Raw genomic sequence first — 18,585 nt, forward strand, 5'->3', positions numbered from 1 at the left:
CACGTAGAGTGAGAATAGATGATATGCGAAGCACGAATGAGAAAGGTTGCATGTCACTTTAAAATCAGCACAACGTTAGGAGGCGGAGATCAATTGTGCCATACATGACTTCTATGTCATATTTATCATATTTAGACGTGTTATTTACATTCGTCGTCTACCCACGTCATCTCGTACTAAATTTTGTATATGTAGAGCTAGCGAAAAGGCCGCGAGCGGGCTATGAGCGTAGCGTGTTGTCATGTTTTACATCACATGCATATCATGATTATCATGTTTGGACCTGTCATTTACCTTAGTCATCTATTCACGTCCCGTGATACCAAATTTGGTATATGGTGAGCTAGCTAAACGGCCGCGAGCGCATCATGAGCGTGGTGTATTGTCATGTTCCTATATGACAAGCGTGTCATGCTTATCATGCTTGCACCAGTCATGTACTTTAGCCATTCATTGACGCCCCGTAACACCAAATTAGGTATATGTGGAGCTTGCGAAACAGCCGCGTGCACATCATGAAGGGCCCAATATACTCCGACGTAACGTTGACGAGCGCTCAAGTTTTGCACAGTGACGGTACGCTCGCAAAACGCGAGCACACTATAGTCTGACGCCAGGCGCGACCGGCGCGACCAGCGTCAATCGGCGTGGCCCAGCGGCAACCGGCGCGAAATGCAACATGCTGCATTTCACGCCGATGTCGTTACGCAGCTCTACCCAGACAGCACTGGGTCTGCTCTCTTCGTGATGGAGGGACGCCGTGCGCACTCTAACGTGCATGCGTCAAAGCAACGCAGCCCGTCGCGTGCCTGCGAGTATATGGCTAGATGGATAGATATATAGATAGATATATAGAAGATAGATAGATAGATAGATAGATAGATAGATAGATAGATAGATAGATAGATACGCTTAATGTCGCCAAAGTTTGCCAAGAAATGCTTTCGCATTTAAAAACTGAATTTGTGCTCATGTCGTAGTCGCCTCGTAGAAGAAAGCGCATGCGCTGCACCCGTCTGGTGGGCCAGGCACAGTTTCCAAAAAGAGTAGGCACTTAGGTCACATACACAGGGTGGGCCATGTTTACAAGCGTGACACCAGAATTGGCTACCAATCTTTAAAACCAGTTTAAAAAACTAAATGACCTATCATTATACCTTTTGGCGCATACTACCACTGTATTGACGAGAACACGTGTGCAAGGTTTAATTGAACTTGGTGAATATCGAAAAATCACCAGACTTCCTTTTTAAGCGCTTTGAATACTAGGAGAGAAAAATTACTTCGTAACTATTTAATATTGCTTTGTTCTAAAGGTGTTCGAAAATTATTCACTATTCGATACGATTTTGCTCCGTCTCTTGGAAATGCTATTCGTGCTTAATTCAGTCACGAATTTCGCTCAACCCGAATTGCATGCTGTTACAGATGACGTGCCTTGGTACTTGCGTTACACTTGTTATGTCCGCATCGCAGCTCATACACATCGGTAGCTGGTGGGCAACGTGGAGCGCATTGCCATGTTTCGACTTAATCATCACGTGCGCATTCTGCGTCGAGACCGTAAGTGATCTACGAATTCCTATAGTGACCGTCATCGTGCATGGTGTTACAACAACGAACCATGCTAACGCGATTTGCTCACTTCTTTTATTTTTGGTCAAACCGCATCAGTGCTGACATTACTCGGTTATGATCTATCCGTAAAGGGCCAGTAAACAACCCTGAGGGCTCAAAATTATTATCAAGAGAAGTATGTGCACTATTGCTTCGTGAACATGCTGCCGCAAGAAATTAGCAAATACGTGCTATAAGAAAGAAGTGACAGGGGTTAGAACATCGATTTTAGCAGTTTTCAGATTTTCGCGCTGCCTCGCCATCCTTCTCCCACACAGAAAGAAGAACGCGTAGCCCGTCGTCGTGACCGGTTTACGCCAATAGACGAGCTGCGTCCTACGTCAAGACGTCGTTCGGTGACTTTACGTCACTGCGCATGAAAGGAGAATTGGTCAGGCGTAGGAAAGCAGTGCGGCAATGCCTTTGAATGCGAACCATTTCTTTGCGCTCTGTAAGCACTTTGAGTATCTATCTATCTATCTATCTATCTATCTATCTATCTATCTATCTATCTATCTATCTATCTATCTATCTATCTATCTATCTATCTATCTATCTATCTATCTATCTATCTATCTATCTATCTATCTATCTATCTATCTATCTATCTATCTATCTATCTATCTATCTATCTATCTATCTATCTATCTATCTATCTATCTATCTATCTATCTATCTATCTATCTATCTATCTATCTATCTATCTATCTATCTATCTATCTATCTATCTATCTATCTATCTATCTATCTATCTATCTATCTATCTATCTATCTATCTATCTATCTATCTATCTATCTATCTATCTATCTATCTATCTATCTATCTATCTATCTATCTATCTATCTATCTATCTATCTATCTATCTATCTATCTATCTATCTATCTATCTATCTATCTATCTATCTATCTATCATCCTGACATCACCAATCATGCCCCAAATACTGGAAACACCGGGAGAGATTAACGCGCTCGTTCTAAGCATTTTCAGGCGCTGTTTTACCGCCGTTTATTATTGATTTGGTCTTTTTAAAGATAGTGAATGAAAAATTGAGTGCATTAACGAAAGATTGAGAAGAACGGGAAGCTTGCATTCTTGTTACAGGTATTTATCGGTCTGGTGTTCATTACTCGGCGGTCGCGCAGGCAAGGTGCGCCAGCAATTGCCTGCACTGTACATGGAATCGTCGCGATCGCCCTTGTAGGTGACCTACTTGACTGCACCACAGCGGAACGCATGGAACAGGTACGTACAGAAAGTTAATACAACTCTTGGTATTGCACTCAAAACCACCATGTGACTGTGAGTGTAGGGCTCAGGAAACTTTTACCATCTGTGTTGGGCTGTACGTGTTCATGCGAAAAAGACCAGGCAAATTTCCAAGGGAGAGTGACGTATATTGCCACATGTACGTATACATATGTTGCATGGGCTGTTCTCGATAAGCCACGGGCGGGTTGCGGCGCATGCTTTTTATGTTTTTTCTCGTTGACGCATTCCTTCACAATAATGAATGCCTCATCTAGATCGTTGCCTGAGCACAGTTTTCGCGCTCAAGTGGGGCTCGTCCAGTGCAGAAGTGGCACGTTTTAACGTGAGTGCCTGCAGCATCAAGCAGCCACTGCCCTGGATTTGTCAAGCGGCTGATCACAAGGCTATAACTGTACCATGCAATATGGCTGCGTATTTGTTGTTGTGTAGCTCTTGTTTTGTGATGAGATAACGTAGAAATATTTCAACTGTTTATATCCCATTTTCAGCACATAGTGTACAGCGCGGCAGCAATGCTAACTACGACGTATTTCGTATTACAGAGTCCCATGTGACCAAGTGACATGTGACGCGTTGCCACTTGATAACTATCAAAATAATGCAATGTTTGTTTTAAAGCAGAACGATTGATGAGGTCCCTACCTAGGAGAACTGAAAAAAATTATAAATGACCTTTCTAAGAAAAAAAAAAACATTTTTATACTTCGGTGTTCTTGGTGGACCCCTAAAGTTTCCTCAGAATAATGAAGCAAAGAAATTAATTGATTGATATGTGGGGTTTAACGTCCCAAATCTACGATATGATTATGAGAGACGCCGTAGTGAAGGGCTCCAAAAATTTCGACCACCTGGAGTTTTTTAACGTGCACCCATGAAGCAAATGAAAGCGTGATAAAACCACGAGAGTTGTTTAAATAAAAGCAAAAATATCAAAGTTAATATGTACTGAGTTTCGTGACCCCAAGTTTAAGTTGTTTGTAGCAATAAATTTCTGAAATACTGGTATTTTGTGCGGTTTGTCATGTTTGTGATTCTTTTCTCTAAAGCTTTCCAATGTGTAAAAAGAATAATCGACTGATTTTTTCTTTGCTGAGAATAAGTATTGCGATAAAGAAAAATAAGAAGCTCACTGTATTTTAGTTATATGAGCTCCAACATAAAAGGAAAAAAAAAAACACAATATCGATGAAAAAATTCTTTTTGTTGGCAAAATGTATGCTATATTTTCAGGTGACCATTTTTTTCCCACAAACCACAAATTTTTTGAGGCTCTAATGCGTAGGCCTAGGATAAACTTCATCAAAATATGAAATGGGGACAAAGAACTCAAGTTAGAACTTATCTGGACACACCCCGGGATGCTTTGCACGGTTCACAACATTGTTATTCACCACTTGCCCAAGCCTTGACACGTTGCTCAAGGAGTGACTTGATGGACGGTCACCAAACGTAGCTGTGTGCCAGTCGCTTGCTGTGCACGATGCCAGAGTGCTCTTCGTGTAGTTCGTCATGCAGCAAGTTAACTGACTGATTGATTGATACGTGGGGCTTAACGTCCCAAAACCACCATATGATTATGAGAGACGCCGTAGTAGAGGGCTCCAGAAATTTTGACCACCTGGGGTTTTTTTATGTGCACCCAAATCTGAGCACACGGGCCTACAGCATTTCCGCGTCCATCGTAAATGCAGCCACCGCAGCCGGGATTCAACCCCGCGACCTGCGGGTCAGCAGCCGAGTACCTTAGCCACTAGACCACTGCGGTGGGGCATGCAGCAAGTTGCGCACCTTTGCAAGCGCAATCATGATTATTCAGAAAGCGATGCAGTTTTAGTGAAATGTGAGCTCATAGCATCAGCCAGGAAAAAAAAACAGCTTTATATCTTTCTCAGTCGGAGACGACGGCCGCCTCCAACTTGAGCAATCTATCATTTTACAAACCAAGGAGTCTCGAGCTGTTCGCGGATTGTCTTGGTTCGAAAGTGGCATTGACTGCAACCACAGTATGGCATCATCATCATCACCATCATCATCATCATCATCATAAACATTATTATTGTTATTATTATCGTTATTATCATCATAATCGTCGTCATCGCCAGCTTGAATATGTCCACTGCAGGGCAAGGGCCTCTCCCATGTTGCGCCAGTTAACTCGGTCCTGTGATTGCTGCTGCCAATATATAGCCGCAAACTTCTTAATCTCATCTGCCCACCTAACCTTCTGTCTCCCCCTAACCCTCTTCCCTTCTCTGGTAATACAGTTAGTTACCCTTAATGACTACCGGTTATCCTGTCAACGCGCTACATGCCCGGCCCATGTCCATTTTCTCTTCTTGGTTTCAACTATGACATCCGTAACCCTCGTTTGTTCCCTAATCACCTCTCCCTCTTCTTGTCTCTTAAGGTTACACCTACCATTTTTCTTTCCACTGCTCGCTGCGTCGTCCTCAATTTAAGCTGAACCCCCTTTGTAAGTCTCCAGGTTTCTGCTCCGTAGCTAAGTACCAGCAAGATACAGCTGTTATATACCTTCCTCTTGAGGGATAGTGACAATCTACTTGTCATAATTTGAGAGTGCTTGCCAAGTGTGCTCCCACCAAGTCTTATTCTTCTAGTTACTTCAATCTCGTGGTTCGGCTGCGTAGTTATTACCTGCCCTAAGTAGACATAGTCTTTTACAAGTTGAAGTGCACTATGACCTATCTAGAAGCGCTGCTCCCTTCCAAGGTTGTTGTACATTACCTTCGTTTTTCACAGATTAATTTTAAGATCTACTTTTCTGCTCTCCTAGTCTAACTCCATAATCATGAGCTGCAATTCGTCCCCTGGGTTACTTAGCAATGCAATGTCATCGGCTAAGCGCAGGTTACTAAGGTGCTCTCCATTAACTTTTATCCCTAACTGTTCCCATTCTAGGCCTCTGAAAACCTCCTGTAAGCACGCGGTAAATAGCATAGGGGAGGTCGTGTCCCCCTGCCTTACACCCTTCTTGATTGGTATTCTGTTGCTTTCTTTATGAAGCCTTATTGTAGCAGTAGATACCCTGTAGATTTCTTCCAGGATGTTTATATATGCTTCATCAACGCTCTTATTCCGCAGTGTTTGCATGACTGGTGATATTTCTATTGAATCAAGCGCCTTCTCGTAATCAATGAAGGCTATGTATAGTGGTTGGCAGTATTCTGAGCATTTCTCTATTACCTGATTGATGGTATGAATGTGGTCAATTGTTGAGTAGCCTGTTCGAAATCCTGCTTGTTCCTTTGGTTGACTGAATTCTGATGTTTCCCTAACTCTGTTAGCAATAACCTTTGTAAATAACTTTTATAACTTGGAGAGCAAGCTGATCGCCCTGTAATTCTTCAAGTACTTGTCATCCCCTTTCTTATGCATTAAGATGATGTTAGCATTCTTCCAAGACTCTGGTACTTTTCCCATCAGAAGACACCTCGTAAACTGGTTGGCTAGTTTTTCTAACACAATCTGTCCTCCATCTTTCAGCAGATATGATGTTACCTGATCCTCACCAGCAGCTTCGCCTCTTTGCATGCTCTCCAAAACTTTTCTGACTTCTTCTATCCTTACTGGTGGGTTGTCATCTGGGTTACTGCTAGTTCTTATAGTATTATGGTCGTGGTTGTCCCGGCTACTGTACAGATCTCTGTAAAACTCTTCCGCTATTCCAACAATCCTATCCATATTGGTAGTTATTTTGCCTTCTTTGTCTCGTAGTGCATACATCCGATTTTTGCCTATTCCAAGTTTCTTCTTCACTGCTTTGACGCTTCGTGCGTTTTTCAGAGCGTGTTCAATTCTCTCCACGTTATACCTTCTTACATCAGATACTTTACGCTTATTAATCAACCCTGAAAGCTCTGCCAGTTCTATCTTGCTTGTTGTACTTGAGACGTTCATGATTTGACGCTTCTTAATAACATTTTTCGTTTCCTGAAAACGCTTGCCAGTATCCTGTCTACCTACCGTGCCTCTAACTTCCACTGCACACTCCTTATTGATACTCGTCTGATGATCATTCATTGTAACTACGCTAAGGTTGGTTTCCTCAATAAGAGCCGAGCACCCGTTCTGAAGCGAGACTTAGAATTTCTGGACTTTCCCTCTCAGTGCTAGCTCATTCATGGGCTTCTTGCGTATCAGTTTCTGCTGTTCCTTCTTGAAGTCTAGGCGAATTCGAGGCCGTATCATTCTATGGTCACTGCATCGTACCTTGCCAACCACTTCCACATCCTGCACGATGCCTGGGTGTGCACTTATTATAAAGTCTATTTTGTTCTCATTTTCGCCATTAGGGCTCCTCGATGTCCAAATACAGTTTACTCGTTTTCGGTAAAAGATATTCACAATTCATAAATTATTGCGTTCTGCGAATTCTGCTAGTAGCTCTCCTCTGGCATTTATAGTACCGATGCCACGGCATGGTATGTTATAGTAAACTTTATTCAGGCCCTGAAAATCAGCGCTTAGGTTGACGCCGGCGGCTGCCGCATTCGGACAGTAAGGTTAAACCTTACTTCCATATCGTGGGCCTTCTGGACAGCCTGAACCTTAACCGAAAGGTTTCCTCTGTGAATGGGTGTTTACCACCAATCTCTTTCTTTGTGACAGTCTGCGAAAGCCACAGTACACTGCCAAAGCGTATGGTTTAGAATAATGGCGCCATTACACGTAGCTCTAGCGCATGTACGTAGCTAGCGCACCCATGGTGAAACACTCTGCGTACACAAGATGACGTAGAGGACTGGCTTGCCCGCTGTGCGTGCTGCGTGACGTCTTGACAGGTGCCAATACACTCGCAAATAGTCACTTCTTGTCTCATTTTACGTCACACATTTGTGGTGGATTTGCTGGTTCTTCCTTGTACCCATCTCGAAGCTCTGCAATGGCCGTATCGTAGCAGACAGAACCATGTCACAGGTTGAAGGAACATCGTCAACACCAACCGCCCCTTCCGTGATTCCTACTTACGTAGTCCAACCACCTGCTCGTGATCATTGCTTATTTTACCGTCAGGATGGCGTTGATGTTGACAAGATGGCTTAAGGTGTATGAACGGATCAGCACCGGCTCTAGGTAGGACCCGACAATCGTGCTCACCAACGTGCTTTGTTACCTTATTGGCCCACCACGGTTGTGATGTGAGACGCACGAAGCTGGCACTACCAGCTGCGATACTTTCAAAGAGAAGATCCACGAAATTTTTAGCAACACCGATGGATGGCAGACGGCTGCGTGAAATCACTCGGCTACTCGGGCACAGGCATCTACCAAATTGTACGTCACGTATATTCGCGACATCATCGCCTTTTGAGAATGTATCGCATGTGCTTTAATGCATCGCAGATGACGCCTTTACTTGTTTTCTACACTAACGTTGCCATGGTTGATGGAATTACTAAAGAGCATCGGCAGTTTGAACACGCGAAGATTTGCCGTGTCGCACAGAAATTCACACGACTGTTCAATACGGGCACAACTTACGGTCGTCTGAAGCCGCTCGCGAGCCACCCACTTTTGACCCCGTCACCGGAACAATTCGTCGGGAGCTTGAAGGTGGCTGTCCAGCTCCTAATCACACTCTGTTTTCACAACACTAGCCACTGACCCATCACAGCCATCGGTATCCTTAATTCAAGCTGTGGTCAGGCAATACCACAGCTTGGCATTCGCCTATAATTAATCTCGTCATGATACCACAGGTTATTAACCTTTTTATATGCTCTATGGCCGTAATCCAACCTTCCTACTGGACACCCCACTACCGTCTACAAAACCTTCGCTGAGCGAATACGCATTTGACACTATAGCTCGTGCCGACCACGAACGTAAGATTGCCCGCTCTAGACTGTTGATTTCACAAGCAACCTAGAAGGCTCTATACAAGAGCAAGAATGTCGGCGTTCGCTTCTCACTTGGCTTCCTAGTTCTTCTATGGTGCCTAGTTTGTTGCGTTGTATTGTAAGAGAAATCTCGGTACAGGGAACCTTACCGTATCATACTACTGATAATGGACGTTACCTGTGCGGTCGTTCTTGTCTCTAAGACTAACTTGTCTGCAAATACGCCCAGCGACGTAGTTCAGGTCAGTAGGTTGAAATCATACCACCCTCCTTCTGAAGACCACGTAAAAAGTGCACCGAGAGGGCGCTTTTACAGACGGGAGGTAATTCTACGTAGCTAGCGCATCAATGGTGAAACATTCTGCGTACAGAAGACGGCGAAGAGGACTGACTTGTTTGCTGCACGTGCTGCGCTCCATCTTGATCGGTGTCAATACATTTGCAAATAATCACGTCCCGTCTCATTTTACGCAACAATAGAAAGTTTTTTCTCTTTCTTGTGTCTCGTTTTCTCAATTGATAGCGGGAGGTGCCAATAAAAATCTACTTCAGCGTTGTAGCTTGATTAATTGAGGATAAGCACATCACATACCAGAGAGTTGATAATGTGACAGGCTAACGCTGCAAATGTGTGGCTGCGATGATCGGAATGCCGGTAGTTGGGCCTAAGATTTTGTTAAACGTTTCATGGTCGGGGAATATTATGAACAAAAGGCAATAACTGTACAAAATGAAGCTTCTTAACACCAAATGTCATTGAAAGGGCCTGCTGGCTGTAGTTGATTTCGGCACCGTTCAACGTATGCAATGGAGAAGAGATTGGATTTGTGCTGCCATCATCCGAAACACGAGAAAGGTCACGTCTAAAGAACCATATTGCGTTTCTTCTAACCTCAGCTCGCACCTAAACGTCTTCCCCCCCCTCCCCATGCCGCATCCTGTTCGAGAAGAGAAACGCAGAAAGGCAAGGGCTCGGGCCCTCCTGATACGATATGGCGAGGACCAGCATGTGGTCTACGTGGATGCAGCGAAATATGCGTCAGGATCCCGCATGGCCCTTGCGGTGGCTGACAATCAGGCAAATCTTCTAACTTCGTGCTCAATTGTCACAAATGCCTGCACAGAGGCAGAAGAGGCAGCTATCGCGCTTGCTCTCATCTCTGCACCTGCCACCACAAGAATTTGCGACTCGAAAACAGTTATTCTGAACTACGCAAACAGCCTGATATCCCGTAATGCTGCTTGCTCGCTTGCTACGCTTCTGGCCGCCTCAGCGTTCCACAACGCCCATCTGAACGCCAGCACATGCCGGACTTCTTGGCAACGAGGAGGCTCATTCTATAGCCCGAGGTCTAAAATTCCGGGCAGGAGAAATGGAGCCCCCTCCACAGGTCGACGAGCGCTTGCTGTCTTTTTGTGATATTCTATCATATTACCGGGATCAACAGAAAATATACACACCCCCAGCTCCATTCCTAAACATGGCGCTGGCCGCACATTGGCGACGCCTACAAACTCGGACTGCTCGATATCCCGTATTACCAAACGCCCGTTACCTAGACCAGTTCCCCTCTTCGTGCAAACTTTGCGGCAAACCTGGAGACTTCCTCCACATAGTCCTCACATGTCCCACCTTCCCACATACCCCACCTTCGGCTGTGGCAGTGTCAACTGGGAGACCATCGTGACCAGCACTGCTGCCTTGCCCCGCCGTGGTGGTCTAGTGGCTAAGGTACTGTGATGCTGACCCGTAGGGCGCGGGATAGAATCCCGGCTGCGGCGGCTGCATTTCCGATGGAGGCGGAAACACTGTAGGCACATGTGCTCAGATTTGTGTGCACGTTAAAAAACCCTAGGTGGTCAAAATTTCTGGAACCCTCTACTACGGCATCTCTCATAATCATATGGTGGTTTTGGGACGTTAAACACCTCATATCAATCAATCAATCAATCAATCAATCAATCAATCAATCAATCAATCAATCAATCAATCAATCAGCACTGCTGCGTTCGATCAGCACCGGATCATCTCGTGCGCCATGAAGAGGATCGCTCTTCAAGGGCTTGCCTTTGCTTTGTAAAGGTGCCTCTTCTCCGTAAGGGAGTACCCACGTGCCATGAGGGGGCTCGGCCCCCACGCTCTAAAGTGGAAATCAATGTTTCTACCACCACCACTAAATTGCGATGCGTCACCTGAAAGCAGCAAGGAGCTTCACAGGCTGCACTGCGTGAAAATGGACAGAGAAGCTAGCGAGCTCTTTGTGTCGATGAACTATTCTTGGAAATGATTCTCCCAGTACCATGGGACGTTTTTTTGTAGCAATATGAAGAATGGTTGCGCCCCGCTGTGACCAAGTTAGGAAGAAGCTTGCCGTAGACTTTGACGACTCCCAGTAATGACTGCAGATGCTGCCTGTATTTAGGAGCTGGTGCCTCGTGGAGTGCGTCAGCGACCTCCATCGTTGACGAGATGCCTTCACCGCTCATGCTGGGATCGAGGTATATAGAAGTTCCTGCTGGAAAAAGGAACATTTTCCACTACGCGGACGCCTCGTTAAAGAAGTAGTTGTAACACAACTTTCAGATTGATAAAATTCTCTTCACTATTATTACCAGCCACTAGAATGTTGTTCAGGTAGCATCAAAGGCCACGTAAGCCCTTCAGCATGGTGCTAATTATTCTTTGGAAAATCCCGGGTGAAGGCGACGAAGGCGCTGCTCAAATTCAAGAAAGCAGCAGACTTGTACCGGCGGTTATAAACTTAACATGTTATGATGACTGCAAAGTGTGACTTTGTGTGTGATTTCTCTCTCTTCTCTTTTTATTTCGATATCTTTCAAACTCTCCCACCCATTTTCCGTTTGCATGGTATCATACCAGTCCACCTAGATATTGGTTAACATCCCCACTTTTCAGTTTCTTCCTGTTCCTTCCTTTTTCCCCTCCGGGTGCGGGAGAAATTTCAAACGTTAGCCGATTAACAGCGAACAACGCTTCCTGCGTGTTCAACGTGAGGTATAGTTTTGTCTAGAGGACCACTTGCTGGTAAGTTTGGTTGAGACATATCTTCGAGAAATGCTTACCTTCTGGCAAAACTATGAACAGACCACTCAGCTTCGGCAATTGGTAGCGGTGGACATTAAGGCACGGGTCAGCGGTCATCTTGGAGTTGCCGCAAGTCCATATGCTACCATTTATAGAGTTTGATTACGCGCGCTGCCGCCGTAGCTTAATCTGACGTCGTAACCGGCGATATAATCGCCAGTTGTTCCATTTTAGCCAGTTCAGCGACGAAAGTTTTACGCAGTGCAAAGGAAACATTTCTGGCTTTGCCACCTTGACTTCAAATCAGGTTTGAGAAAAAGTTTCGTGCAGTCTTCTTTCATTGTTAATCAGGAATGAAGTTTCTAATTGAGTGTCGTTTTGAAGGATTATTCGACACGCAATACTCTCTTTATATTGAGGTATATGATTAATACTGCAAGACGAGCTAGTCAGTATGAATGCATAAAAACTTATTTTTAGAATCACACTAGCGCTGGTGTCGTTCCATCTCTTTGTCCCTGTGTCAGTGTGCGCTAAAAGGAGTCATTATACAGGTGTATAATATGACGCGGAGCTGTTTAAGCCTTAAGAAGAACGCACAGATGGTAAGGACGCACAAACGGGCGATGTTACCATCCTTCCGCGTGATGTACAAGCGCATAAGGGCTGCAGTTAAACTTTATTCACTACTTGACGTGCTGTGGATAGAAACCAAAAAAAAAAAAAAAACTACCACTCATGCACGAAGTGAACGAGGAAAAGTGGGGCGAAGCGGCCGTCCATCAATGTGTCCATCCGTCCGTGTGTATAGTTGGATGGACAGAGGCATTGACGCATGGACGGACGAACGGACAGACGGATGGACGCATGGACGGACGAGTGGACGAACGGGCGGAAGCATACAGCTTCCTAATATACACTAGAGGGAACTCTGGCGCTAGTGTCTATGGGAGCTGCAACGCACGTCGCTTCAGGGAGCATGGGAATGATGGGTAGTACACAAATTTGTCTAAACTTCGTACTTCTCGCATGCTTTTGGCACCGTGTGTGTTCGTGTGGCTTGGAACTGTTCTCTCACGAAACAAAACTCAGCAAATGTTCAGTGATTGCGCTTCACCACCCTATTTTTTTCAACTTACCTGTCCAAATCGGGTCACGAAGTTCAAAAGGGTTAACACTTTCTTTTAAAACAAAACCAAAACACAGCAATAAAAGAAGTCGCAAGTACGATTCACCGCCCGCAAGTACGAAGACTAGGCAAATGTGTGTACTTCTCATCATTCCCATTGTCGCTGAATGATCACAGCGACAGAGTCCCCTCTAGTTAATTTTAGGAAACTCTATGGGCGGAAGCTCGGATGGGAGGACGGAAACATGGACGGACAGATGGACAGACGGACGCACAGACGTCCTCACGATCGGAGGGACAAAAGCACGAACGGAAGCACGAACGGTCGGGCGGAACGAATGTATGGACGTACGGGCCAATGGACGGACGCGTGGACGAATCGGCGCACGAACTGACGGAGAAAGCTTCGCCCCCCTCATCATCATTCACTGCGTGGATTGGCTGTAAAAATTACTAACGCCATCTAGTTATAATATTTCCAAGGACATAAACATACAACGCTATCTATTGAGCAACTAATAATGTAGAGGTAGGTACTACTACTACTACTACTACTACTACTACTACTACTACTACTATTACTACTACTACTACTACTACTACTACTACTACTACTACTACTACTACTACTACTCCTACTACTACTCATACTACTACTAAAGAAAGAATGACCCACGGCATAGGGAGCTTCGCTCGTAAAAATGACCATGAAACCAAATGACGGGCATGTGCTAGCTGCCTGCCAGCTGTGTCTCGCTGGCATAAAACCGAAAAGAAAACAACCAGAATGAGAGCCCGTTCCGCTGTCAGAGACGGTTTCCTAATATGCGTTATCCACCGCTTATTTTCTACATTTGCAGCTCAAGACGTCTCAGAGTGTGCTTCCAATTCCCCCTGTAAACAACAGAGTGATGCTTCTCACCTGCGGCATGTGTCTAGCTTTGGGAAGCTTTTTGACAGCTGGCTTTGCCGATAGGCCTATGGTCAGGCACAAGCATGAGGTACGCTGAGTTATGCTTTTCCTCTTTTTTATTTTATATAACTTTTGTGCACTTTCATAACTGTATACTGTATAGTGCTGAGACATATAGCGCTGATTTGATTGATTGATATACGGAGTTTAACGTCCCAAAACCACCATATATTTATGAGAGACGTCGTAGTGGGGGGCTCCGGAAATTTGTACCACCTGGGGGTTCTTTAACGTGCACCCAAATCTGAGCGCATGGGCCTACAGAATTTCCACCTCCGTCAAAAAGCAGCCGCCGCAGCGTGAATTTATGTGCATCGGATGCGGGCATGGACGAAGGAAAATACTAGGAAGGAGAGCCAAGTGATACGGCTGCTGCGCCCGCAGTAGACGACATGGGTTGGACTGGCGCTCGCCGCCTCCAAGACGGAGGCACTGCTCGTCCACCCGCGAGCGTCGACACGCCGCTCCACGCCTCGGCTCTCACTCCGGGGCCTCCCCATCGAGTGGAGCACGAAGGTGCGCTACTTGGGGGTGACCATAGACCACCGGCTCAGCTGGCAACCGGCCGTCAACGATCTGCGGACGAGCAACCGCAAGGTACTCGGCGCCGCACGCAGTCTCCTCGCGCGAGGGCACGGCTGCACCCCTGCCCTTGCCCTGCGAGTCTACAGCGCAGTCGCATCGGCACGCGTGATCTACACTGCAGCAGTGGCTTCGTTGAGTGCTTGCCAGCTAGCTGCCTTGGACGCGGACCATCGCAACGCCGTGCGGGAGTACTACGGACTTCCCCAAACCTCCCAGGTGGGCCCCACGCTCGCCGAAGCGGGGGAAACTCCCATCTCCCTGCGGGTGACCCAGCGGACACTAAATCATGTACTGCGGCTGAAAACCACAAGGCAGGGGCAGCTCCTTGTGAACAGGCTATATGCTCTACCTCACTCATCCATGGGGCAGCGGGCGAGTGAGCTCTTGACGGTTGTGCCAGACATGCAGTACCCCAGCTGGCTGGCTATCCCACCCTACCGCCACACCCCTCTGGTGATCACCAAAACCATTGGCGGCATCAAAGCGAAGGCGCGCACCCCGCTGGCAGCGATGCAGCAGGAGTGCTCCGCCCTCCTTCACGAACAGCTGAACGGCCGGCTGCTTGTTTACGTCGACGGGTCAGTGCTTCGCGACGGCTCCGCGGCCGCCGCCTGCGTTGTACCATCAGTCGGCGCGGTTCTCAAGTGCCGCCTCCCCTCCCTCGCCTCCTCCACTGTGGCGGAACTCGCCGCTATAAATTTGGCAGCCGATTTCCTCAGTGAGCGGGCACCCATGAGCGCTGCAGCCATCATCTGCGACTCCCGGGCGGCCTTGGCCGCGATCTCGCGCGAGGAAGACGGCAGCCTCCTTGCGCAGAGAGTTGCCCGGAAGCTGCACGCCGTGCAGCAAACGGGGTGCGACCTTTCGCTGCACTGGGTGCCTTCGCACATCGGAATACCCGGCAACGAGGCGGCCGACTGTGCCGCGAGGGATGCGCACGACCCCGACACCGGCGTCACCAACTTCGTGTGCTCCGCGGATGCCGGCCGTCTCCTCACCGCCCGCTACGTGCGCGAGCGTCATCCCGACCCTCGCGTAGCAGCTGGAAAGCCGCCGCGGCGGCTCCCTCTCAAGGGACTCCCAAGACGAGACCGCGGTTTCCTTCTCCGTCTCCGCACCGGAGACAACTACACCGCCGAGCGAAAACATCGGCACTCCGGGCGTGGCAGTCCATACTGCATGGACTGCGGCGACCTGGAGACTCTGGACCACCTTTTGCTTCATTGCCCGGCTGGTGACGCGAGCAGACAGGTGATGCTCGCAACGTACGGAGCTCTCGGCCTGCCTCGGACAACAACTGAGCACCTCTTGTTCCCGAACAGTGGCCGCGCGCATATCAAGCGTGCCCTTTCAGCGCTGCTCGACTTTGTAGACGGAAGCGGACTGCGTGAGCGAATTTAGAGAATTCGCGCCCCGTGATTTTGGTAGACGATCTGTGCGTCCCCCCCTTCCTTTGCTCGCTCTCTCCTTTCTCTTTCCTCTCTTCGCTCAAGTCTATTATCCCCCATTCCCCTTCCCATGTGAACCACTGCTGAGGTGTCGCACTTAGCTGCAGACAGTTGCGGGGTTCACTTTTCTTTTCTTTTCCAATTTTAAGAACCACTTCCCCCCCCTAGACGACATCAAAGCTAGCCGACCAATAGTTGCACTTGCCTCTGACGTGAGCAGTGACCTTTTCTCCCTTAAGTTTTTTAAACTAGGCTTTATGCTTGGGACATGATGCTCCATCTTTTTTTTCTTTTTCCATGGTTCAACAAGCTGAGTGAAAGTTATTGAAACATAACGTGGGAGCTGTTTTGAGAAGCGTAACTTCACTGTTTCCTTGCTTTCTTTTACTTCAGCCAAAAAAGCGAGACGACTTCGATGATTGTTGTCCGTTTTCAAGGATATTCGTCACAATTGTCTACAAGTGAGTAAACATGGTTTTTGAGAAAGTGGACATTTGTTAACACTCGAAATCACGTTTTTCCATATTCAACTGACTAGAACGTAAATATCCTAAGACATATGTTTTTGAAAACGCTTCTGGTGCACTTTTATTACGTGCTATAAGTAACACAATAATTAAAAATATAGAAAAACTTGTTTGCCGCGAAGAAAACGTGAACCTGCCTATATTGCAAGAGAAATTTCTTTTCGTTAACAGTGTTTTGTAGCCCATTTCATGTTGATTAAGCGTAGTATTTACACCAGAAAGGATTTCACACTATTGCAGAAACAAAATTAGGTGAATTCGTACAGTCCCTCTTAAAACGATTTATTGTGTTTTCAGAGTTACATATTTGGGCTAGCCAATATAATTATTACCTACGGAATAATTTATTACACCTTTCTTCCTACATTTCTGAAAACAAAATTTCATACAATATCTTTATGATTTACTAACAGTTTCAACACAAAACATAAGAGAATCACTCGAATACTATACATGTGGAATCGTGTCTCTAAAGGGCTGCGTAATACCATTGTGCAATGGGAAAAGAGTTGGGAAGTATACTTACTATTCCTGCCGTTGTTATCTCCTCTTCTAAAGAGTACATTCACCTGCACTGATTTTCTTCGTTAACCAAACAGACATATCAGGAGCACGATGATCAAATCAAGGTTCATGGTGGAGAACATGCCAAGATTGACGTGGCGTCTCCGGTGCTACCCGAACAATGAGTGTGAGTCACAAGATTTTGTGAAGAAGAAGTAAGTACCCTTAGATACAAGTGCGCTATCAGATGCAATATTTGAAATAAGAGCCTGGAACGGAGGGTATGTGGCAACGATGGCTCGATGACTAAACCTTATTGAGCTCTTTTGGAACGCGCTTTAGCGCGTTGCGGGCCACTCTCACGTCGAAGCAGACAAGACAAGTCTCTCTGATGCGTCGCGGAACCTTTTTACTGCTCATAACTGTTGTTAGAGTTTAGAACAGGTGATAGCATCCTATCATTAAGGTGGGCGTGATGACTTAGCCCCCGCGTAAAGACCATTTCACATGCGAGTGACTAAGCGGCATCAGGACGCACAGATGGAGAATTCATTTCACATGAGCTGCTTTTGCACGACGCCCGCCGCTATGATGGACTGCCGAGTTGGAGCGAGGTCCTTTCAGAGCGTGCACCCGCTCTTCGATTTTACCCCTGCCATCACGTGCCACTGACGTCACTGCTCCCCCTTTGGTCAGACGCTTGGCCGTGATCGAATTTTTCCAACACTGCCGATGTTCAACGCAGCGTCTAAAAGACGCTCTAGAAACCTGTTATTAGCTCTTGCGACGGTTGCCACTCCGCTTTTGGGGCTAAATTTCTCGCATGCGAAACAGGCTCAAAGTGGGGCATCACCAGAGCTTGTGTTCTTAGATGAGCTACATACGCAACTAAGGAACATTCGTTAGTTAGTTATAATTTGAGATAAATGATGCTCAATTCAGAAGGCTAGTGTACGCTCCGGCCTTAAGTAGCCTGAGTGTCAAAGCGTGAGGTCTGTTGAATTTCAGTTTGACGGAGGGCACACACCGGATTGAACTCAGCCGTAAGCTGTTTCCCATTTAATAAATTGGGAGCGACTGATAGTGCTGTGGCACCTCGTGGAAAACTCAAGCACCCCACGATACGCTTCGTTTCCATCGAACCCATTGCCGTCAACACTGACAGCTGCGCGTTCCGCGAGTTATGGAGGAAAAGCAGTGTTAAGAAGGAGAGTCATATACTATTCCCCACAGTTGCCTTATTACAAGGTACGTCACTTAGTTTATGGTGCCGATTGTTTGTTGATGCTGTAGCCCAAATGCGGATAGAGCTTTAAAACACCTTTCAAGGTCTAAGTAGGGAGGAAGGCCAACCAGTTAGGAGTTACTGGAGGGCTATACCTTACACTGCGGGCTTGTGAGTGTTAAGGGTACAATAAAGTCAATAGAACAGCAAGGGCGTTATTTATAGTGTTCAATTGATGTGTACAATTGTAATAAAAATGAAAATACATGCACAAAAAAACAACTCGTCACCGGTGGGTACCGTACCAAAAACCCTTTTTTTTTTGCCGCTTAACATGGCCCTCCATCCCCATTGACTGCGTAGAAACAGACCAAGACGCCGGTCAGACTTGCGACACA

The 18,585-nt window shown here is 46.5% G+C and overlaps 1 protein-coding gene across 1 annotated transcript in view; it reads left to right on the forward strand.

Moving 5' to 3' along the window:
• The window catches only part of LOC119173771 (ATP-binding cassette sub-family C member 4), a 124,246-nt gene that overhangs the window by 33,813 nt on the left and 71,848 nt on the right, over nucleotides 1-18,585 (forward strand). Inside the window, exons 3-7 of the mRNA XM_075895835.1 lie at nucleotides 1,429-1,563; nucleotides 2,722-2,862; nucleotides 13,786-13,926; nucleotides 16,325-16,392; nucleotides 17,058-17,177. Of these exons, the coding sequence (XP_075751950.1) occupies nucleotides 1,429-1,563; nucleotides 2,722-2,862; nucleotides 13,786-13,926; nucleotides 16,325-16,392; nucleotides 17,058-17,177 (605 nt within the window). The remainder of the gene's footprint in view (nucleotides 1-1,428; nucleotides 1,564-2,721; nucleotides 2,863-13,785; nucleotides 13,927-16,324; nucleotides 16,393-17,057; nucleotides 17,178-18,585) is intronic.

The sequence above is a fragment of the Rhipicephalus microplus genome, chromosome 5, assembly GCF_043290135.1.
Source record: "Rhipicephalus microplus isolate Deutch F79 chromosome 5, USDA_Rmic, whole genome shotgun sequence".
Classification (NCBI taxonomy): Eukaryota; Metazoa; Arthropoda; class Arachnida; order Ixodida; family Ixodidae; genus Rhipicephalus; species Rhipicephalus microplus.